The 23,696-nt window shown below is 37.4% G+C and overlaps 2 protein-coding genes across 2 annotated transcripts; one reads left to right on the forward strand and one right to left on the reverse strand.

Moving 5' to 3' along the window:
- Nucleotides 1-170: 170 nt before the first annotated feature.
- Nucleotides 171-2,350, reverse strand: fitm1l (fat storage inducing transmembrane protein 1, like). Its single transcript, XM_056235443.1, has 2 exons — nucleotides 1,475-2,350; nucleotides 171-986 (listed from the first exon to the last, which is right to left on the reverse strand). Exons 1-2 carry the CDS (start codon nucleotides 1,651-1,653, stop codon nucleotides 287-289), a joined length of 879 nt encoding a protein of 292 aa, XP_056091418.1. The 5' UTR covers nucleotides 1,654-2,350; the 3' UTR covers nucleotides 171-286.
- Nucleotides 914-20,978, forward strand: myh7l (myosin heavy chain 7-like). Its single transcript, XM_056235404.1, has 39 exons — nucleotides 914-999; nucleotides 9,916-9,975; nucleotides 10,084-10,291; nucleotides 10,771-10,914; nucleotides 11,009-11,165; nucleotides 11,283-11,310; nucleotides 11,621-11,726; nucleotides 11,831-11,923; nucleotides 12,015-12,078; nucleotides 12,305-12,403; nucleotides 12,506-12,609; nucleotides 12,714-12,852; nucleotides 12,935-13,053; nucleotides 13,137-13,286; nucleotides 13,399-13,569; nucleotides 13,667-13,976; nucleotides 14,126-14,196; nucleotides 14,276-14,481; nucleotides 14,576-14,699; nucleotides 14,788-14,924; nucleotides 15,041-15,296; nucleotides 15,387-15,629; nucleotides 15,717-15,893; nucleotides 16,016-16,161; nucleotides 16,252-16,342; nucleotides 16,433-16,822; nucleotides 16,989-17,115; nucleotides 17,202-17,320; nucleotides 17,423-17,619; nucleotides 17,875-18,058; nucleotides 18,444-18,609; nucleotides 18,731-18,855; nucleotides 18,950-19,258; nucleotides 19,340-19,543; nucleotides 19,626-19,922; nucleotides 20,019-20,123; nucleotides 20,225-20,320; nucleotides 20,420-20,554; nucleotides 20,846-20,978. Exons 3-39 carry the CDS (start codon nucleotides 10,091-10,093, stop codon nucleotides 20,864-20,866), a joined length of 5,811 nt encoding a protein of 1,936 aa, XP_056091379.1. The 5' UTR covers nucleotides 914-999; nucleotides 9,916-9,975; nucleotides 10,084-10,090; the 3' UTR covers nucleotides 20,867-20,978.
- The last annotated feature ends 2,718 nt before the right edge of the window (nucleotides 20,979-23,696 follow it).

Below are 23,696 nucleotides of genomic sequence, written 5' to 3' on the forward strand. Positions count from 1 at the left end.
ATGTTTGAAACTCAGAGTAAGTGATTGCTTTTTATTTTTGGACCGAACTATCCCTGTACCCTCTTAACCCCCACCTATGATGTTGAAATTCCATTTTTTTCATTGTCAGGGTCTGAGTGAGAATTTAATCAGCATGAATGAAATGTATAAATACCAGCAATTTGATCAAATATACATAAACTTTGCATTGACAGATTTGGGTGTATATTCTTTAGGTTTCACTGGTGTAATAAAGCACCATATAATTAGTCCAAATTCAGCCAAGCTTTAATTCCTCAAACCTTCTCTAGTTGATGTCTTTATCATTAGTTTCACACAGTGTCTCAGTTGTCTCATCCTGTTTACTCTGTGTTGACAAAAGTCCAACCCCTGGCCTCCCGGGGCAGTACCAACTAGGTCCAAGTCGGTACCAGCCCTGATACAATGCTCTCCAGCTTAAACAACCCAGAGCGCCTCCCAGAAGCTGAGTAGGAAACTCTGGGAAGTAAGCCAACAGACAGAGCAGCAGGAACACCCAGAGACTCAACAGAAGGACACAGAACAGGAAGAGGATGCGCAGCGGGGCTTCAGAGGGTCCACCCAGGCAAAGGTACGGCCCAAATACTGCAGTCTCTTCAGCTAGAAGCAGGCAGCACAAACACAGCAGGAGGGCATCTTCAGATACTTCATAGCCACGCCACAACATGCCAGAGCGGACACAGGCCTCCTTTGTTTCACCTTCCCGTAAAAGCAATAAAGGTTGGCCATCTCCATTGGTCCCTGAAGCCAGCTCAAGACTGGAGCTGAGGGGTTCATAACAGCTCCCGGTGGCATTCTCCAATAGACAAAGCAGTTTGCGGAAGCCCAGCCACAATCCACCTGCCACAGCTAGCCGAGAAAGGTGTCGCAGGGAAAGTGTGAGTGAGCGACGAACTGAGAAAGAGAGGACAAAGACAAAAGAGCCAACAAAGATGCAGGTCCAGCCCCAGCCTGAGCGCAGGAAAACCCTACAAATGAATGGTGAATGACATATTACTCTATTAATATTGAGCACAGTCTTCTTCTGATTCATGCTATATAGAACACTTTTTAAAGGTAGCAAAGTTACTAGTAAAATAAGTATCTACTCATACTGTAGGGAAACATGCATATTCTGATTTAGCTGTCTTTATGAGTGAGTCATTGAATCATTCACTCAACTGATTCATTAAAAACAGTTCAGAAAAGTTATTATTGTGCTTTGCACAACGCGATGGTTTGATTTTTCTTTCAATTCTTTTGGGAGTATTTTCACGTGCAGAGCAAAAATAGACAAAAAGTATAGGCAATATAGGTTCAAAAATGTAAGTTACTCAATATTAACGTCTTGTTTATTGAACAAATGTCACGCGCGCTATCATGCTGTTGTGATTGGCATGAGGCCGCAGAGCGTGCTTGCTAGTGTGGTATTGCTTAATTGAATTATAGAATGTATATTTGTGTTTGTGCTGCTTACCTGTAGAGAAAGTGAGTCCTCTTTGCAAACACACTATAATGGGAAACCCATAGACTCAGGAGGGGCCCAAACAAAAGCAATGCTGTAAGCAACAAATGAAAATGACGTCGAAAAGATGCGTTGCCGAGAAGTCCAGCTGCCAGGTCAGTAATGACCACAAGGATAGAGTTAAGAAACATCTGTATTTTTCCTTAACCACACCAGCAAATTACAGTCAATATGGATTGGTTGTTGTTAGAGTCCAGTTTCTCTCAGAATCCTACAAAAACTTCCTCAGTGACAGCTGCATTGTGTCAGAGTTGTAAAATACACAATGAATTTATGTACGTTATCAAACAGTAAGCATGTCTAATGATAAAATCGAATGTCTTTTCCAATTGACTGTTTGCAATAGGATGTTCTCATTCACTGGAATCACTTTTCTCACATATATTGATGCATTTAAACCAGGTATAAAAATGGCATGTGCTACTTTATTAGTTTCCTCTTCTTATACTTGGTGTCCTCTAACCTTCAGGTGATTTTCAAGGCCTGTCTCTCTTCTGATCTTTATCTTTCTGGAAATCTGGGAGCACTCCCCTTTATGTGCTTGCAGCCAACAACTCCCGTTTACGCCTTGCATCCAAGAGAAAGAAAATCCAGTTTATTCCTGATTTCCAAGTTCTTTGAATCCGTTGGTCTCTTTCATTTCTCTAGCAGCACAACTGCTCTAAGAGGGTCTCTTGCACCTTTCACATGGCCCACTCACTCCCCACCCCCTCAGAACAGAAAAAGAAATGTTGTCGCCTTCTGTACGGTCGTGTTGGCGGGTGTCATGTTGCAGTTAGACAGTTCTGTGTGAAAATGCTCTGTAACTGTATTGTCGTTAGTGGACCAAATGATTGTTGCTCAAAAAACTCGACAAAAATGACAAATGTGAATAAGTGTTCACAACAGCAAATGTGAATCTAAACCTTAAACATCTCGGTAACACATTCTAGTGCTCTTTTTCGGTGGATGAGTTTAAAGTAGTGCTCTTAAAATGTCAGTGGTTCACTGCTGTATGAATGTCAGTAAATGCTATGTACAGTTACTGGGGTGCTTTTCATCTCATCCATATTTAGCTCTAACCTTCGTACTGTTTCTTCATCCCTCTCTGCTGCTTTCTCCATTCTTAGATTCAGCTGTTGGTGCTGTCTGTCTCTGTCAATCACTGAGTCCCTTTATGGCCTCCACTGTCTGCACCAGCTGCATTATCTTCTCTGGCTCTTTCAAACACCCGTCTGCTCTCTCTCCCGGCTTTCTTGAATTAGCTCCATATTAAGAAAAATGTGTGTTTGGTATGTGTTTTAAGAGCATGCAGTATGTAGTGTACACACTGGTGAACTATTCCTGTAAATAAATGTATTCCTCTCCTACTGTTCTTCTTGGGAAATTTAAGACCACAAGACGTTAAAATTTAAGACGTCCATATTTCCACAATATAAAGGATTTTATGATTATACAGTAGTTTTAGATCATGTTTAGATGAAGATTGTGAATGGAACCTTCTATTAGAAGGAAAGCAAGCGATAGACCTTATGGGTAGATGCCATATTGAATTTTACACAAATGAAAACAAGGTTGTGAGGGATAGGTCCTAGATCACAAAGAAACTGTTTAATGGAGTTTCTGTGAACTTCATTTTTTCTAAAGATGTTTCATCAGCTGAACAATGGGCATGCTGTTAAATAACAATCCATTTAACAAACTGTTTATCCGTCATAACCTCATTTTCATTCCTGTCAAAAATTAAATATGTGCTACCCTGAATAAAGTCTATATTCAAGCCAAGAATGTTTCATCACATCATACAGATATCAATAACCACACACACACACGAACACATGCACACACGGCGACAAATCTATCATTATGAGGACATTCCATAGGTGTAAGGGTTTTTATACTGTACAAACTGTATATTCTATCCCCCTACGCCTACTCGAACCCCTAAAACTACCCATCACAGAACACTTTCTTCTGCATTTTTACATTTTAATAAAACATGTTATGTTTTTTAAGCCATTTTAATTACGAGGACTCAGGAAATGTCCCCATAAACCACATTTATGTTGTAATACCAGTGTAATACCCATGTCATTATACAAATTTGTGTCCTTATGAATCATACAAGAACACACTCATTGGATTTCCATGTCTAATGGACTTTCCATAAACATGATGTTTATCCTCCTGAGACCCAGAAAAAAAAAGTTTTTTGAATTTAGTTTTTTTACCATGTCATCACACTGTTTAGAGCACAATAAACAAATGGCAAAAAAACATATATATAAAATAATATTTTATTCATACGTTATGCTATGTCCTCTGTAGTGGACACCAGGACTAAGTTGTTTAAAAAATAAAATGACATGAAATTATATGTATAGGCAAAAACAAATTTTTTTTCAATCACCAATACATTTTGGGGTTTCAGGATTTTTTCAACCAAAATTTGTATAAAGATTATTCTCAACTATGTTATGAAATAAATAATGGAATAAATTGATACACCATTTTACTTTTTGCAATATGTGGGTAAAATGGTCATAAATTAATATTCCCATTCAATGCAATGTATCTATACACTGTATCTAATTTGCACATTAATGTGTTCTTGGAGCAACATTTAATGAAAAAAGAAGTGTAATAATTGGAGTAATAATTGGCAACATTTTAATAATATTATCTAATATTTCATAGGAATATTGATGTATAATTTATTTCCATATTCACTTGTTGTGTCTCCCAGAATGCCTGATAAACATGATTTTAGTCCTGATGTCCTCTACAGTGGACACGTTTGAAATCAATGCCCTGTTCTGTAACAAAGTAATTTTTTTATTTGAAACCCCTTAACATTTTCCTGAGATGTTGTTTTATGAAATACAATTTGAAAAAGTAGTCCAATTTAAATTATAATTACAATATATTATCATATTTATCATATTGCTACATTTGATCACTAAATTAATGTCAGACATTTTTAAAGACCAAGGAGAAGTTGTTTTCATGGTGCTACCTCCAAACATTTGGTATCTCTGAAAAGTCCTGAATGTGCTCTTTACAGGACACCCAGGTTGTGTCATGTGACATGTATGATGTCAGAGAAATTCACTAAAATATAATGTCCACTACAGTGGACAAAAGTCTATTCTTGGGTCCCAGGAGGATATACTCAAACTGTATTATACCCCCTAAACACAACCCTCACAGAAAACTTTCTGAATTTTTTACATTTTCAAAAACATATTTACACACACACACACACACACACACACACACAATTTTTTATATTTTTTATATACATGTGTATGTTTTGTATAACTATTTGCTACTAGTTTTCAGCTTGTGCTCATTGGATAGAACTGTTTACCAGAAGGAGGCGCTTTAAAGGAGTTTAAAAACCCTCTCTCTTCAACCGATGAGCTTACTCGATCACGGTATCTTATGCAATGACTCCCTCTGGTTCTTGAATTGAGGTTTCACAGGATTCAAGTCAAATTTGAAGTTTATAATCTTTTATTATTATTAAAGAGTTATTATTACTATTATTGATGCTTGAATGATGGGCCAGAGGGCAACACAGAAATGTTTTCTTGTCAATGGATAATTATTTAGATGATATTTCAAATTTATGGTTGGTAAGTAAACATAAAAAGACTATGCCTATTTACATTTTTTTTTTTTTCACCTTTTTCACAACAATTCCTTACACAGTTTAGGTAGTTGGTGGTTGGTTGGGTGGGTGGGGGTATGGGTTACACTTTAATATGTTGTATATTTTTCTTATATTGAACTGAATGCTCAATAAAAACAATTGTTCACAAAAAAAAGAAAAAAAAGATTATGCCTATTAATACTGAATACAGTGCATTATATGAAAGATTTACACTTCATATCGTTAACAGCTTGTGTATTGTCAAGCTGCTGTTGTCAGACCATTATTAATGGAGTTTATAAATCTGTGAATCCTTATTTATTTAGATGGTCTACACAGCCTTTTGAGATACTCTCTCAAAGACATTGTTCATGATATGTACACTCTTATAAGCCTTATGCCCCTTATGCACATATAGATGCTCATCCCTGTGTTTTTTTTTATACAGTAAGAATGTATATACTTCATTTAATCATTCAAATGAATGTATCATATTTTACTGCATGTCATGTTCTTTTGGGTTACACCAGAATATCAACATGACATCATGACTTTGCGTAAACATACACGCCACTTTCAATTCAAGTGGCGTGTTGATACGCATTTTGAAATATCCGCGTGTATGTCCACGCCGAAATCTTTTGCGTGTATGTCTACGCCATTAAATGTCCGAGTGATTCCGCGTGTATGTCTACGCCGTTAAATGTCCGAGCGAAACGAAGCAAAATCTATATCTACATCTGTGGAGCGATATTTCTTTTCCTAGGATGGTAGGAGAAGACTCATAAATGGTATTAACCCCAGTGACGGGTAGGTTTAGGGACGGGGTTGGGGTAGGTCATATATTTATATATGCATAATACAGTAATATAACGTTAAGTCAAAGGCGTTGATAAACACGCTGAAAAGCGATTATGCGTGTTGATAGCACGCCAAAAATGGAAATACGAATTGGCGTGTCATACATACGCCATTTCATGAGATCAGTCTGAGAATATATAAAAGCGAGCCATATAATGAATCTTTACAATAATCGCTATTTCATTGTGTAAACTGAAACTATCAGGATTTGCTAAAAAATACAATACACAAATATTACTTACTGATGTCCCAGGCGTTCACCGACTCTTAAGATATGACACATTTAAAATGGGCTCTTGGGAATGGCTGGAGTCACTGTATCATTCTCATAGAATGAATCATGTCTGCAGTTTATCAGCTGCCCTTATGCTTTAAATAGCCACACAATAGTACCTTTAAAACATCCCGGAGTTACACAGTATATGAAACGACCCATCACACATTCTAATGCTCATAAAATACCAATTACAAACACATAACAAATTAATTTCACTTTTATTCTTGTATCATATTCTTGGCCTGTAAACCTTTTATAATCAGTGCATGCAAATTTGCATAAGCACGGTTATAGATCTACTATACCTGGCCTGTTTTCATAGTAAATTCTCCACTGTTGATCACTTTTTATGTTGCTTTTTTATGTTTAAAAGGCTTAAATTATTAACAGGATTATCTGAGACAATTTTGCTTCATAACTACATTTAACCTTTTAATAGGTTCTTATGATACCCAGATAAAGTATGCTGTCTGTTCTGTTGACTGAAGAGCACAGTCATCCCTGGCTCTTCCCATTAATCCTCTGCTAAAGCTTTGATTGGCATGCAGGGCAGCTGCATGGCTGGGTGTGCTTCGTCCCGCCGCTGGGCTGGAATAACTGCTAAATCCATACAGTTCATACAGACAGACTGACATGTGTCATGCCCAGCAAGCATCATACAATCTGTCACGAGGCATTAAAGGCATTGTCTCAAATACTGAACTTTCAAGATGAGAGAATGCCATTAAACAGGATTTTTTTTATTCGGTTTATTGAAAATAGTACTGACAGTCCTCAATACAATTTGAATGAATTTGGGGTTGTGCTAACGTAATTTCTGTTATATTAGTATATCTGTCTATACTGTATATTAGTATTTATTTAATATTGTTATGTTGGAAATATACAGGCTAAAAGCTCTTGACCTCATATGCCAATTTTTATTTAAAGAACTTGATGTAGATCTTTATTAAGAGTTCAACAAACCAAGTGCTAATAAAAGACATTCACACTATTCAAGCGCTGCTCTTTGTGCTCTCACTCTCAGACATCCTGTTTATTAAAAAGGGGTAGACAATGTTATGACAACCTGTTACTTTTTGTTTGGAATATTAGGACTGTTTAACGGCCATATATAAGTAGTCTATTGTGAATGTGTGCTGTTCAGGGAATGGTGTGACTCTGAGACCTCTCAGGAATGCAGAATACTCCTGGCTAATGTATGGTTACATCTAGCACCTAGTTATCCTCTGCTTAATGCTGTCAGAAACCTTTCAATAACTACTGTTATCTCAGCTGTCTCTTGTAAGAAAACATAGGTACAAGTCTATCTCGGTTTGGTAAAACCTAGTAGTAAGGTAGTATAGATTAACATGAATGAATGAATGAATGAATGAATGAATGAATGAATGAATGAATGAGGCATTTATATAGCGCTTTCATATGTACTACTGTACACCCAAAGCGCTTTACAATCATATCAGGGGTTCTCTCCTCAACCAGCACCAGCAACATGAAGTAATAATGAACATTACTTTTAAAGCATTTATAAGTTTTATAGTTTCTTATTAAATATAATACATAATTACAATAATGATCTTGTTTAATGTTAATTACCACATATAGGCCTACTAATAAAGGTATACTATGTAAAGTTGTGTATGTTGTATGTACAGTATAATGACTAACAATAATTGATCGTGCATTTATAAATTATATACAATTATTTAAATTACTTATAAATGATAAAACATTATAATTTGTGATTTAGAAAAGTATTTTCATAAATGAACTTTAACCAAGATCCTTAAATGCTACAAGAAAATGATAATTGGTAGTTCTTTATACCACCTTAACCTTATTGAAAAGTGTTAGCCATTTTTTAATTATTTAAAGACTAATACTAAAACAGTACCTGCTTAAGAGTCAGTTCAGATGGATGTCCAGTATTGGCACAATAACTGTGTGTAAAATAAATCCCAGAGTCGACAGATCCAACCCACAGTGTGGTGATATGAGTTTAGCAATAATAAATGTCTTTACCACTGCTCTCCAGTGACAGGAACATGACAAGGTGTTGAAAGTTCTCTCTGGTGAACACTTCGAGTTGGCTGCATTAGTGACGTCCCCTGATAATCTCCCCTAACAAGAACCATCAGCACCCCTGCCCGCCCGCCACCATATCACTGGACACTATATACTATGGCCTCTTATGAAGCTTTTCTATTTCTAAATTCACATCTTTGTCAGTTTCAATACAAAACAATGCAAGGGCAACATTTAGGATGCTGGATTTTGTAATGTCGAAACAGAATCTTAGTCTTTTGCAGACTTTCTTAAAGAAAATTATTAAAAAGTTTGGGGTAAATGTTTTTTATGTTTTAAAGTCCCCAGGGCTGCATTTATTTAATAATATACATTATAGAAATACAGTAAAACATTAATATTGTGAAATATTATTACAATAAAAAACGTTACTATTTTAATATATTATAATGTAATTTATTCCTGTGATGGCAAAGCTGAATTTTTAGCATTATTACTCCAGTCTTAAGTGTCACATGATCCTTCAGAAATCATTCTAATATGCTGATTTGCTGCTCAAGAAACATTTCTTATGATTATACATGCTGAAAATAGCTTAACACGATTGATTGTGAGGGTGAGTAAATGATGACAGAATATTAAGTTTTGGGTGAACTATCCGTTTAACCTCAGGATGGAAGAACACTTAATTTCCTAGAATGTATTACCTGTGTTGAATTTATTTAAATTATTTGAATTTAGTAAGTTCCTGTCATTCTAATTTAACTTCCTGTGTTTAAGATGTAATACAAAAGGGAGCCAGTTCTTAGATTCTGAATTTTGCCCAAGTCTGCAGTGTATTACCATAAAAGGAGAAGTAATTTGGCAAATTATGGCTTTAGCTACTGTAAACTGTATATCGAGCAGTAAATGTGATCATGTATAGTTTGGCGCGTGCTGGGAGCAACAGTCCATAAGACCTTGTGTTCTCTAAAGCCGATGCTGGGCCTGTTCAACTGACAGGGTGGGGCACAAGAGGGGAGGGACGGAAACTAAAGGACTAAAGCACTTGGCTTGATTTAACCACAGTATCAGCATAGTGGACGCTGCCCTGAGGAAAGGCCAGGCACCCACACCTTTAAAACACAGTGTCCTGGACTGTAACAAAACTACAGATAAGAGAGGGGCCTAGATAAAATCAATGTGTGAGTGATAGGTGAAGGGCCAAAGAATCAAAGATGGAGAATATGTATTCCTGTGACTCACACAAAAGGTATTCAGCATTCCTGGCCATCAGCCTGAACGCTTACAATGGAGCACCTCTTAGTGCCAGGGCACCAAAAGATTGGCTTGTTGTAGTGTGTTTGATGTGCTTACGTCAGGAGGGGGGCTCACAGGTCAGATGTCCTTGGCCTTATAGGGTTAGGGCAATCGAGGTTATAAATCCCATCTCTGCTATTGTGCTGAATCTCAGCATACTGTCCACCCGTCCCTGTGTGGCTTTTCGTCTGTACGTTCTTTCCTAGGACTATGTGTATTGTGCTATTGATGTACTACTTTAGTGTTATATTTATCATTGCATATACTTCATATGTACATTTTTTCTCTGTTTTTTAGGAGGAATCGCAAACACCTGGAGCCTCCATCTGCATCTGCTGTCTGTCAGTAACCTAATAGGTACATTTATGTTACCGATGCAAGCACTGGACAATTGCATTGAAAATCACTTAAACTGCATTAGCTCTTCTTTCTAGTTCACAAGTCCTTTGTTTTTTATAATTTAAGGTTAACTATGGGGGATGCTGAAATGTCAGTTTTTGGGCCCGCTGCCTCTTACCTGCGGAAGTCTGACAGGGAGCGTCTAGAGGCGCAAACGAAACTATTCGACTTAAAGAAGGAATGCTTTGTGCCGGATTCAGTGGAGGAGTTTGTTAAAGCCACCATCATGAGTCGAGAGGATGGCAAAGTCACTGTGGAGACACAGGGAGGGAAGGTCAGTGCAAAAAGAACATGATTTCCATTTATGACCTTTTGTGAATATTTGATCAGCCACTATGTAATTTTGATATTTTAGTATCATCCAAAATTATCACTGGGATGACCTTCTTTTACACACACATACATTCTAAAACATATAGCATTTTTTAAGGAGGCTTCATTTTTCAAAGTCTCATAGGCTATGAACAATGCATTGAACAGATAAACAGTATACTCAAATAATTTATGCTGAACATTAAACAACTTGTCGAGAATGTCTAAACCAGTTTTTTTTTTTTGACAAGCCTTGTTGTTAGCTGAACCCTGGGTTCATGTTTTAATTTTATAAAAAAAATGTGTGAATAAAAATTATAAATTTTTATTCAATTTAATTTGGCATTGATGTTTCCAGCACAATCTTATTGTCCTCCTACAGTTCCCTTGAGATTTTCGGTTGGAGAACTCTGCTCTAAACTTTATCCTTTATTTGTACAGACTGTCACTGTCAAAGAGAGTGACGTTATGCAACAGAATCCCCCCAAATTTGATAAAATTGAAGACATGGCAATGCTGACCTTTCTCCATGAGCCTGCCGTGCTGTTTAACCTCAAAGAGCGCTATGCAGCATGGATGATCTATGTGAGTACAGGAGTCTCAGCTGCTTCTCTGGAACCAAACTTTTATACTTTTTTAAGTATACATTTATTTATACATTTATACTTCTGTTCTACAGACCTACTCAGGGCTGTTCTGTGTCACTGTCAACCCTTACAAGTGGCTGCCAGTGTACAACCAGGAGGTGGTTACAGCCTATAGAGGGAAGAAGAGGAGTGAAGCTCCTCCCCACATCTATTCCATCTCTGATAACGCCTACCAGTACATGCTGTCAGGTAATACTCACAAAAATAACCAACAAATCAAAAATGATCAAATGTACGGATAATGAAATCAGCACCAACAAATAAAACAAAACAAAAATGGATATTTGTTATTCTGTCCTTGAACAGACCGAGAAAACCAGTCCATTCTTATCACGTAAGTGACAAAGCACACCGCATGTAAAGTCACTATATTGCCACTTAACTTTTGTTACAGTACAGATAAGTCTTCTGTATTTCTGCTAACTTAGCTACAGTAATCTTCTGGCAATGCATTAAATGGATAGTTCACCCAAAATTGAAAAGTCTGTCATTTACACATCTACATGTTGATGAAAGTCAAATGACTTTACTTCTTCCACAAAGATATTTTGTAGAACGTCCATGCTGCTCTTGTCCATACAATTCAAGTACTCTAAAACTATTACATAAGTAATATAAATAACTTTGTTTATTTATGATGCTAGTGGAGAGTCCGGTGCTGGGAAAACTGTGAATACTAAAAGAGTCATTCAGTACTTTGCCAGCATTGCAGCAAGTGGAGGGAAGAAGGACTTGGCTGCTCAGAACAAGGTGCTACTTTAAGAACGGGACAAATATAGATGTGCTGACAAAGCCTTTGATGCCTAATGTTTTAACTATGTTTATACCTTCTTCTGGGTTTTTGATCGCCATAGGGAACCCTGGAGGATCAAATTATCCAGGCTAACCCTGCATTGGAGGCCTTTGGTAATGCTAAGACCATCAGAAATGACAACTCCTCAAGATTTGTAAGTGAACGTGTACTAAATAAACATTGCAGAGCATATTCAATTTTATGCAACATGGTGTAAGGAGGCTGTTCAACATATTTTTCTGTAGGGAAAATTTATTCGAATTCACTTTGATACAAGGGGGAAACTGGCATCTGCTGACATCGAAACATGTATGTCATTGCTTTCTTTTTGCAAACATTTCATTCATTTTACATTTCATTAAATTCTAGTGTAAGTTTACTTGATAATGATATACTAAAAATGGAAAAGTTATTCCTTTGCTTTTTTTTGTGTTCAGACGACAATTTTGTGAAAACAATTCCCGTTCAAATGCAAATGACAAATTATAGTGGACTACTTGTACATTATAAAACTATGTTCTTTCTATTTGTCTAGATCTCCTGGAGAAGTCTCGTGTGGTCTTTCAGTTAAAGGCTGAGAGAGACTATCACATTTTCTATCAAATCTTATCCAACAAAAAACCTGAGCTCCTTGGTGAGCAAATAAAGTAACTTCAGATACTGAAATAATACAAAACCTAGATAGACTTGAATGTAATCTTGTGCTCTCTCTCTTCTATTTAAACTGTATAAACAGAGATGATGCTAGTGACAGCAAACCCATATGACTACTCCTTCATCTCTCAGGGAGAGACCACAGTTGCTTCTATTGATGATGCTGATGAGTTAATGGCCACTGATGTAAGTTTCTTGCCATTAAAGCTGGATAAAAACCATAATGATCTTTGGCCACATAACATTCATGTCTCAAGGCACTAACATACCCAAGCATTCTACTTTCACAGAGTGCCTTTGATGTATTGGGCTTCACACAAGAAGAAAAGAACTCTGTGTACAAGCTGACTGGAGCCATTATGCACTACGGCAACATGAAGTTCAAGCAAAAGCAGCGAGAGGAACAAGCAGAATCAGATGGAACTGAAGGTGAGGAATTAAAGCTGACATTCAAATGTCATAACCTCTGTGAATTTGAGTCATGCTTTATGTAAGGAATCTTGATTTCCAGATGCTGACAAAGCAGCATATCTAATGGGTCTAAATTCTGCTGACCTCATTAAGGGTCTATGCCACCCAAGGGTCAAAGTTGGAAATGAGTGGGTCACCAAGGGACAAAGTGTCCAGCAAGTAAGTAGTCTTAAATTCAAGCTGACAACAATGAGAGAACGAAAAGTAAAACAAACACAACTTTTATGCACTGGTTATTTCAGGTGAACTCTTCTATTGGTGCCTTATCAAAATCAGTGTATGAAAAAATGTTCCTCTGGATGGTGGTGAGAATCAACCAGTCTCTGGAGACAAAGCAGCCTCGCCAGTACTTCATTGGAGTGTTGGATATTGCTGGCTTTGAGATCTTTGATGTGAGTACTGAATGCTTATCTTAACACACAAGTTACACCTCAGCATTTCAAATTTCTATATTTTTCATATAAAACTGTTACTGCAACTATGCTATTACAAATTCATGTACAGTTCAACACCTTTGAGCAACTCTGCATCAACTTTACCAATGAGAAACTGCAACAGTTTTTCAACCACCACATGTTTGTGCTGGAACAAGAGGAGTACAAGAAAGAAGGGATTGAATGGGAGTTCATTGACTTCGGCATGGACTTACAGGCCTGCATCGATCTCATTGAGAAAGTGAGTCACCAATAATTAATACAACACGTTTTAATTACAGCAATAATATATGTGTTTCTTTGACATCAGCATTTCTCCATATTCCTGATTCCTTCAGCCTATGGGCATCATGTCGATCCTTGAAGAGGAATGCATGTTTCCTAAAGCCAGTGATGCAACCTTTAAAGCAAAGCTTTATGACAACCACCTTGGGAAATCAAATAACTTCCAGAAACCCAGGCTTATAAAGGGCAAGCCAGAGGCTCACTTTGCCCTGGTTCACTACGCTGGTACAGTGGATTACAACATCAACAACTGGTTGGTAAAGAATAAGGACCCCCTCAATGAAACTGTGGTTGGGTTGTACCAGAAATCCTCACTGAAGTTGTTGGCTATATTGTTTGCCAACTATGCAAGTGCAGATGCAGGTGAGCTTGTAATGTATTTTAAAAAATTGACATTATCAATTTGAAGAACCGTCTACTTTAAGTAATGTGAGGTCATACGACAAGTGGAAATCAAGCTATAAATCAATAGTGTCCACACTGAAACTTTTGAATTATATTTTGTCGAGCAGACAGTGCAAGTGGTAAAAAAGAAAAGAAGAAGAAAGGGTCATCATTCCAGACAGTGTCTGCACTTCACAGGGTATGCCATAGCCTGTCAATACCAAAAAAACTATTTGTTCTATCCTAGTCAAAATTAGCTAACAAGTGATTCCTTACAGGAGAATCTTAACAAGCTAATGACAAACCTGAGATCAACACATCCTCACTTTGTACGATGCATCATCCCCAATGAGACAAAGACTCCTGGTGCGATGGAGAACCCTTTGGTCATGCACCAGCTACGCTGTAACGGTGTACTAGAGGGCATTAGGATCTGCAGGAAGGGCTTCCCCAACAGAATCCTCTATGGGGACTTTAAACAGAGGTACCATGAGTTAAGGGAAGGAAAAATATTACTAGAATTAAATGCAACACCTGCTTGTTTTAATATTTAAATACTTTCTTCTGTGATTCTGCAGATATCGTATCTTAAACCCTGCATCTATCCCTGAGGGACAGTTCATAGACAGCAAGAAAGGAGCAGAGAAACTTTTGGGTTCACTGGAGATCGACCACCAGCAGTACAGGTTTGGGCACACTAAGGTAAGTCATGTAACACTACCTACTAAGAATATGTGAAATGCTGTAAAAGGAAAAGATTGTGATAACTTAATGTCTACTATTACATCAGGTATTTTTTAAGGCTGGTCTTCTTGGCCAACTGGAAGAGATGAGAGATGAGCGTCTATCAAAAATAATCACTGGGATACAAGCAAAGTCTCGGGGTCTTCTCTCAAGGGCTGAGTATCAAAAGATGGTAGAACGCAGGTAATGCTTATCCCATAGATTGTATTATACTTAAACTAGCGATGTGTGTTTATATATGCTGTTGAATTTTAAATGGTATTTGACTATATTTTTTATGCATTCTCTGCTAAAAAAAGGGATGCCCTGCTTGTGATTCAGTGGAATGTACGTGCGTTCATGTGTGTCAAGAATTGGCCCTGGATGAAACTCTTCTTTAAAATTAAACCATTGCTGAGATCTGCTGAGAATGAGAAGGAAATGGCCAATATGAAAGAGGAGTTCTTGAAGCTCAAGGAAGCTTATGCAAAGTCTGAGGCTCGTAAAAAAGAACTTGAGGAAAAAATGGTGACTCTTCTTCAAGAAAAGAATGACCTTCAACTTCAAGTTCAGGCGGTAAGTTTGTCAAATTTCATAAATAAAAGATTGGAATAAACAGTATGTCATTTTATGGATGAATCTTTGTAATATTTTCAATGCAAACAGGAACAAGATAATCTCTGTGATGCTGAAGAGAGGTGTGAAGGTCTGATCAAAAACAAGATTCAGATGGAGGGTAAAACCAAAGAGCTCACAGAGCGGCTTGAGGATGAGGAGGAGATGAACGCAGAGCTGACAGCTAAGAAGAGAAAGCTGGAGGATGAGTGCTCTGAGCTGAAGAAAGATATTGATGACCTGGAGCTGACTCTGGCTAAAGTGGAGAAAGAAAAGCATGCTACTGAGAACAAGGTTTCATACAAACAGTAATTAACTGTGAAAAGGTAATGTCCATCTCTAATAAAGTGTTTAATTAATATTAGCTCTATCCACACACAGGTGAAGAACCTGACAGAAGAAATGGCAGCTTTAGATGATATTATTGCCAAGCTGACAAAAGAGAAAAAAGCCCTGATGGAAGCTCATCAGCAGACACTGGATGACCTGCAGAGTGAGGAGGACAAAGTCAACACCCTCACTAAGGCAAAAGCAAAGCTGGAGCAGCAGGTGGATGATGTAAGTAAGCTAAGCTCCTTGTACGTGACGTGTAGATACTTTTTTGTTGTTGTTGTTGTTTTGTGAAGAAACAAGAATATTTGTTGCAGCACATTAAGAATTTGATTTGTTAAATCCGTTAGCTTGAAGGATCTCTAGAGCAAGAAAAGAAACTCCGAATGGATCTAGAAAGAGCTAAGAGGAAACTTGAAGGAGATTTGAAGTTAACCCAGGAAAGTTTAATGGACCTGGAGAATGACAAGCAGCAAATGGAAGAAAGACTTAAGAAGTAAGACAAACTACTTTATTATTAGTGTATTATTGTTGTTTTGAATGTTTGAACATAATAATAAAATAAAGTCCATAATTTCATTTTTAGAAAAGACTTTGAAATCAGTCAGCTCAACAGTAAAATTGAGGATGAACAAAACATAATTATCCAACTACAAAAGAAACTCAAGGAGCTGCAGGTACTTAATAATACCATACTTAATGATCGGTTCTGTTGATCATTGTAATGTGCATTTTGAAGGGAAAAACTCTACTTCTCTTTATGCTAGGCTCGAGTTGAAGAGCTGGAGGAAGAGCTTGAGGCAGAAAGAGCTGCCAGAGCCAAGGTGGAGAAACAGAGAGCAGATTTAGCCAGAGAGCTGGAAGAGATCAGTGAGAGACTGGAGGAGGCTGGAGGAGCTACATCTGCTCAGATTGAGATGAATAAGAAACGAGAGTCAGAGTTTCAGAAACTTCGCAGAGACCTTGAAGAGGCCACTCTGCAGCACGAGGCCACTGCCGCCACATTGAGAAAGAAACAGGCTGACAGTGTGGCTGAACTTGGAGAGCAAATAGACAATTTGCAGAGAGTCAAGCAAAAACTGGAAAAGGAGAAAAGTGAACTCAAGCTGGAGCTGGATGATGTGGCCTCCAGCATGGAGCATATTGTCAAGTCCAAGGTGAATTGGCTGATTTTTTTCCCTTTTTTTCTGGAAAGATGGCAAGATTCTATTTATTCACAAAATTTGACCTTAGAATAAAGATCTTTAATTATCTGTTTGTTTGTTTGTTATTGTTTTTACTTCTGGAGAATGTCTATACTAATACAATATTTACTCAAAATAGACTAATATGGAGAAAATGAACCGAACTCTGGAAGATCAACTGAATGAATTCCGTAACAGGTATGAAGAAACTCAAAGGGCCCTAAATGACTTTACAACTCAGAAGGCAAAGCTTCAGGCAGAAAATGGTAAATCAGCAGTCTTGTCTTGACTATAAAATGGTGATAATTTTATAAGACAACAACAGTTCATTTGCCTGTTTCTTTCAAAACAGATGAATTTGCTAGACAGTTAGAAGAAAAGGAATCATTAATCTCTCAGCTGACAAGGGGTAAGAACTCCTTTAGTCAACAATTGGAGGACCTGAAAAGGCAGTTAGATGAAGAAATGAAGGTAACATACACTTGTCCACTTCCCCTATATTTCCACTACCGCTTGTACTTCAAGTAATTTATAACCTTCTATAACAAAGTGATCAAACAAATCTTTTTCTAGGCGAAGAATGCTCTCGCCCATGCTGTACAGTCCTCCCGTCATGACACAGATTTGCTCAGAGAGCAGTATGAGGAGGAGCAGGAAGCCAAAGCAGAGCTACAGCGAAGCTTGTCTAAAGCTAATTCTGAGGTGGCTCAGTGGAGAACCAAGTATGAAACTGATGCCATTCAAAGGACTGAGGAGCTGGAAGAAGCCAAGTAAGATTTGAAACAAGTACATGAATGTACATGACATTGGGAAACATTCAAAAGGACCCAGTAATGACTGCTTGTGTTTCTTGTATTGATTTCTAAAACCAAGTTAAGGCTCAGCACATTTTCTCTGTTCTGCCAGGTTTACACTTTTCAAAACCCTTCTGAAAAATCCAGTATGAAAAAAATAACCAGCAATGCTGGATTTTTCAGCAGGGAAGACTGTTCTTTTAATTACTAATTACTTTTAATTCTATGCAGGAAGAAACTGGCACAGCGTTTGCAGGAGGCAGAGGAGGCCGTGGAGGCTGTTAATGCTAAATGCTCTTCCCTTGAAAAGACTAAACACAGACTCCAGAATGAAATCGAAGATTTGATGGTGGATGTGGAGAGATCCAACACTGCTGCTGCAGCTTTAGACAAGAAACAAAGAAACTTTGATAAGGTAGCATTTAAACGAGAGACTAAAACATTTAGACAACATTTATAATTGTATGAATTCACCTTTATATATATAGAGAGAAAAAGAGATTTCAGAAACTCATACCAGTAAAACGTTTGGACACACCTATACTCATTATTTATTATTCCTATTTTCCACTCTTTAGATTAATGGTAAAATCATCAGAATTCTGAAATAAAACAAATAGAAGTATTGAACTTGCATGGCCAAAAAATGTTAAGCAAATAAAACATTTTAGATTGTAAATATTCTCTTGTAAATCCACCCTTTGTCACCATCTCCATTTCAATTTATTAGTTTAAAAATGTATTCAATTAATTTTATTACATTTTTATTAGATCAACATTCATTATCAAAAATCTTTCAGGTCTTATCTGAATGGAAACAGAAGTATGAGGAGTCTCAGTGTGAACTGGAGAGCTCTCAGAAGGAGGCAAGATCTTTGAGCACAGAACTGTTCAAGCTAAAGAACTCCTATGAGGAATCTTTGGATCACCTGGAGACCTTGAAGAGAGAGAACAAGATCCTGCAAGGTTCTTGCTATAAAAAATTCTGCTACTTTGTACATGTTTGCAAAAAAATTACAAGTATGTATTTGTTTTTGTATTTAAGTCTCTATGGATAATCCAAATGATAATGTAATTTTTCCTTTAGAGGAGATCTCTGATCTGTCCGAACAGCTTGGCGAGAGCGGGAAGACAATCCATGAGTTGGAGAAGGTCCGTAAGCAGCTGGAACAAGAAAAGGCAGAGATTCAAGCTGCTCTGGAAGAGGCTGAGGTAGGAGCTTGGCCACAAAAAAAAAAAAAAAAAAAAAAAAAAAAATTGAAAGAAGTGCAATGATGACATGAGTAAGCTTATTCTGTTTTTACAGGGTTCTCTGGAGCATGAGGAGGGTAAAATTCTGAGGGCCCAGCTAGAATTTAACCAAATAAAAGCTGACATTGAACGCAAGATGACTGAGAAAGATGAGGAAATGGAGCAGTCAAAGAGAAACCAACAGAGGACCATAGACACCTTGCAAAGTGCTTTGGAGTCTGAAACTCGTAGCAGGAATGAGGCTCTCAGGATAAAGAAGAAGATGGAAGGAGATTTAAATGAAATGGAGATCCAGCTGAGCCAGGCTAACAGACAGGCAGCTGAGGCTCAAAAACAACTCAAGTCTGTCCAGGCCCATCTGAAGGTAAAAAGTGTTACCATTTCATAATTCACTTTCTTTGTCTACAAAAGTAACCTTGGCTTCCCTTAATGGAAAATCTTGCAGGACTCTCAGCTTCAGCTTGATGACTCTCTTCGAGACAATGATGATCTGAAGGAGAACATTGCACTTGTAGAGAGACGCAATACCTTGATTCAGGCCGAACTGGAGGAGCTTAGGGCTGTTCTGGAACAAACAGAGCGTGGACGCAAACTTTCTGAGCAAGAGCTGCTCGACGTCACTGAGAGAGTACAGCTTTTGCATTCTCAGGTAAACCATGAAGAGTCTTTTTGTATTTTTGTCGAAAGGTTCCATTTCAAATGATCACTGTATCAGAAACTTTCTCATACAGAACACCAGCCTCATAAACCAGAAGAAGAAGCTGGAGGCTGACGCATCCCAGCTTCAGAGTGAGGTGGAAGAGGCAGTGCAAGAATGCAGGAATGCTGAAGAAAAAGCCAAGAAGGCCATCACTGATGCTGCCATGATGGCTGAGGAACTGAAGAAGGAGCAGGATACAAGTTCTCACCTGGAGCGTATGAAGAAGAACATGGAGCAGACCATTAAAGATCTGCAGCACCGTCTGGATGAAGCAGAACAAATTGCTATGAAGGGAGGCAAGAAACAAGTTCAGAAACTGGAAGCTAGGGTGAGTAATTACAGTCATCTGCCATTCTTGTGGCTCTTGTTCATTTAAGAAGACATCAATAAAGCAATGTCTAATGTAAGTCTACTGCATCACTAGGTAAGAGAGCTGGAATGTGAAGTTGAAGCTGAACAGAAGAGAAGCAGTGAATCTGTGAAGGGAATCCGTAAATATGAACGCCGCATCAAAGAGCTTACATATCAGGTGGGATTAAAATATTTAGATTTCATGGGCAAGTGAATAAGTTTGATAATGATTAAAATAAATCATCTACATAGAATTAATCTTTAATTGTATGTATCTAGACTGAAGAGGACCGTAAAAATATAGCCCGTCTTCAGGATTTGGTTGACAAGCTGCAACTAAAAGTCAAAGCTTACAAAAGAGCTGCAGAGGAAGCTGTAAGTGCTCTTGAAATTCAGAGACAGAACTAGTCACTGTGGATGGTGTTGTGTAAAGTATACTGATGTCTTATGTGTTTTGTTTGCCTCCTGTAATAGGAAGAACAGGCAAACACACACCTCGGCAAATTCCGTAAGCTGCAGCATGAACTAGATGAAGCAGACGAAAGGGCTGATATTGCTGAGTCTCAAGTGAACAAACTACGTGCCAAAAGTCGTGATGTGGGGCCAAAGGTACAGTGGACACAATTAAATAATCATTAATTGAAATGTTAAAGAGCTCATGAAATTGCATGACTTCAGTTAATAGCCAACATGTCAGTCAGGCAGTCAGATTTGCTACTTGCTAGCCAGGTGTTTATAATAGGGAGTGACAATCTCATTCTAGAGAGCATCTGATTGGACAGAAATCTTTAAGTACAGGTTAAGTCATCAATGTTTTTGGCTGTTAATATTTTACAACATCTTTCCTTAATAACTAATTAAGTATTTTTCCCCCCGCTCATCAACATTCTTCTCTCACAGAAAGGATTTGATGAAGAGTGAAGTCCTGGAAATCTTCTGAAATCATCTTTATTTGCTTGCCTTTCTCTCTGTACACTATTGTACACTGTTCACTATTTCCTCACTTACATGAAATAAAGTCACTCTGCATCTAGTTTGTTGTCTTGTATGTTTATGGAGACTACTATTGTGCTGTTTTTATTTGGTCCAAGTTATATCACATTGTACAATGACTCTAAAATTTAATTCTCAGAAGAGCATTTAGTTTACTTTCATATAAATTAAGTAACATCTACATCTATTTATCATATTATTAATTTGACATTTTACAATAAAGCAAATAAACATTTGTATCCCCTGAGATTGTTTATCAAAGATAGTAATCCCTCAGTGTATATAACAGCTTCTCAGGCTCTTTTGTAGTTTTTAGCTGTGCCTCAAACATACAGAACTCTCTCATGCTGAACATGTCCTGTGGCAAGTGAAAACTAACTTGGGAGTATAAATAATAAATTACAACTGAGTTTCAATGTGATTTTCAAACCTGACTGAACAATGATTTAAAATGAATTTAAGGTAACCAATGAGCGTCATTGACTGAGCAGAACTTCAGGCATCAGGTTTTAAGCATCAGAAATGGAAGTCGTGCTGATGTCTAAAATGGAAAAGGATATAACAAAGCCCTTGGTTCTTGAAATAGATTGGATAAAAAGGATAAAGGGTCATGCTAAATGAGCTACTCTGAAGTACTTAACATGTCAATTATCTCAGACAACAGCACTGATACTTCAATGTGCCAGATCATCTTCGTACTTAGATGCATTTCATGTACAGATATATTACAAAAATGTACACAGAAAAAAACCTGAAGGAACTTCCAAGGGAGATTATGCTGTAAAACAAGAAAACAACATCTAGAATGCTACAAATATATTAAGAAAATTATAATTCTTTACACTTCTATTAGTCGCAGTTCATTAACAAATCCACAGTCATTTTTAAATAATTAGTCATTTATTTTGTCCAGTGGGTCCTTCCTTTAAATGCTGTCTAGGTGTGACTCACCCCAGAGCAGGTTTCTCACAGGTCTAATGAGTAGGTGAGACACACACCGAGAGATGTGAGAGAGCAGCAAAATAAATCTTTGGCTCTATTAGGCACACTTGCACTCTTTAGGGATATGTAAATGTAAAATGTGGAACATTTTAAATGCACAAATTGCATATGTATTTGTAAATCTTGATAACATGGCCAATTATGTAACATTGACGTTGCATTAAAACATGTTAAATTCATAACAAGTGTAATTAAGCAGCCAGCTGTGATAAGTAGGCATACACATTTATAAATAGCAGTGACCTAATTTTATGACCAGTGGGAACAAAATGCATGTTACCTGTGTGTCGGAGTGACGTTCATTATGTTAAGTGCTTATCTGACTAAAAAGGTCATCGTTATCTTTAAAGACTTTAGCAATGGCTTGGCATTTCTCACTTCCTTTTGCACTTTGACGCCAGTCATCCTTTAAAAGATTTGGCTGGGTGTCAAAATAGAACAGTATTATCACTTGTCATAGGCACTTAACTCCTTGTTTATCTGTTGACCCTTCCCGTGTGGTAGTTGTCAAGGGTACTTACCTTTCAGTTATGTCTAGTTGGATGTATTGAATCCTAAAAAATCGTATTCAAACATTCTTAAAATGGACAATCATCTATAGAAACACAACAAACCAGGAATTATTTTCCAAAATTGTGAGTTTATTGTCAAGTAAAAAAATGACATTATAATTATGTCTTTTTGTACTTACCTTTAATGTATCTGTCTGCATATATTTGTACTATAAGAAGAATATGTCTACCCATGAGGCCAATGGATTAGTGTCCTTTTCATCACTCACAGTTGTAACACATTCCAAGGACACTGACACCAACATGTGAACCCTCAAAAAAAAGATTTAATATGAGTACAGGACTCTATACAATTACAAGAATTTCAGTATACCATAAAATATTCATGGGTCTCTGTGTATATACTTGTCACTTGGTTTTATTTATGAGCAAAACCACCTATAATGGCCAGGTGACGGACTACAGTTGATCCCAGGCAGAGACATAAAGTAAGGTCCAGAGGGTCAGAGTATGATGTGGTTTCACTCCTCAATCAGTAAGATCCACTCAGCAGGAATTTCACAGGGTTATCTTTGTCCTCAAGGAAACAATGGGTTGTCAACAACATGGGTTGTGGGGGGAGACACTTGCTGGCTGGTAGATGATAATGAAGGATGGTACGGCAATAACCAATATTATTCCCCACCCAGGAGAAATCTCCAGTTCTCTCTTCTTTACATTTTTATTGTATTATCATTATCTAATTTTACTGAATCTGAGGTATGACCCCTCATATGTGTGCTGTTCGACACTTGCCGCCTGGTAAATCCCGCAGACTAAGATGCTTAATATAGATGCAGACTCAGAGGGCATCTGATATTGTTGTTTGCGTCTTTGCCAAGTCTGGGCTATGATGACAAAAAACACAATGTCGCATATTAACCCCCATAAGCTCTCTGGGTAATTTAGAGCCCATATGGCATGCAGTTCAAACATATCTCTTTACAGAAATCTGATGCCTTCTCTTGAGTATTCTAAACAATGCTGGATGACAAATATAGAATTCCATCTTAAGTTTGTTAAGACAGAATTCGAATCCCTTTGTTGACTGTTAAACCCTCATGGGGCGCTAAAGTGGAGTGAATGTAGTGATGGCTTACCACAAGAACACGAAAATAGAATTTTCCATAAATATCTTGCTCCTTTGCCTTAAGTTTTGGAGTAATATTCATATCAGATGCATATTCTTCAATGTACACTAAGAA

The sequence above is a fragment of the Rhinichthys klamathensis genome, unplaced genomic scaffold (genome assembly GCF_029890125.1).
Source record: "Rhinichthys klamathensis goyatoka isolate OS25496 unplaced genomic scaffold, OSU_Roscu_1.1 h1tg000422l_1, whole genome shotgun sequence".
In the NCBI taxonomy this organism is placed as follows: Eukaryota; Metazoa; Chordata; class Actinopteri; order Cypriniformes; family Leuciscidae; genus Rhinichthys; species Rhinichthys klamathensis.

Excerpts from the sequence above, each read along its gene's own strand:
- fitm1l (XM_056235443.1), bottom strand. The coding sequence starts at position 1,653 with ATGTTTCTTAACTCTATCCTTGTGGTCATTACTGACCTGGCAGCTGGA. Across the intron at positions 987-1,474 it reads AGGACTCACTTTCTCTACAG|GGTTTTCCTGCGCTCAGGCT; the intron begins GTAAGCAGCACA and ends ATTCATTTGTAG.
- myh7l (XM_056235404.1), top strand. The coding sequence starts at position 10,091 with ATGGGGGATGCTGAAATGTCAGTTTTTGGGCCCGCTGCCTCTTACCTG. Across the intron at positions 12,079-12,304 it reads ATCTGCTGACATCGAAACAT|ATCTCCTGGAGAAGTCTCGT; the intron begins GTATGTCATTGC and ends CTATTTGTCTAG. Across the intron at positions 16,162-16,251 it reads ATGGAAGAAAGACTTAAGAA|AAAAGACTTTGAAATCAGTC; the intron begins GTAAGACAAACT and ends TTTCATTTTTAG.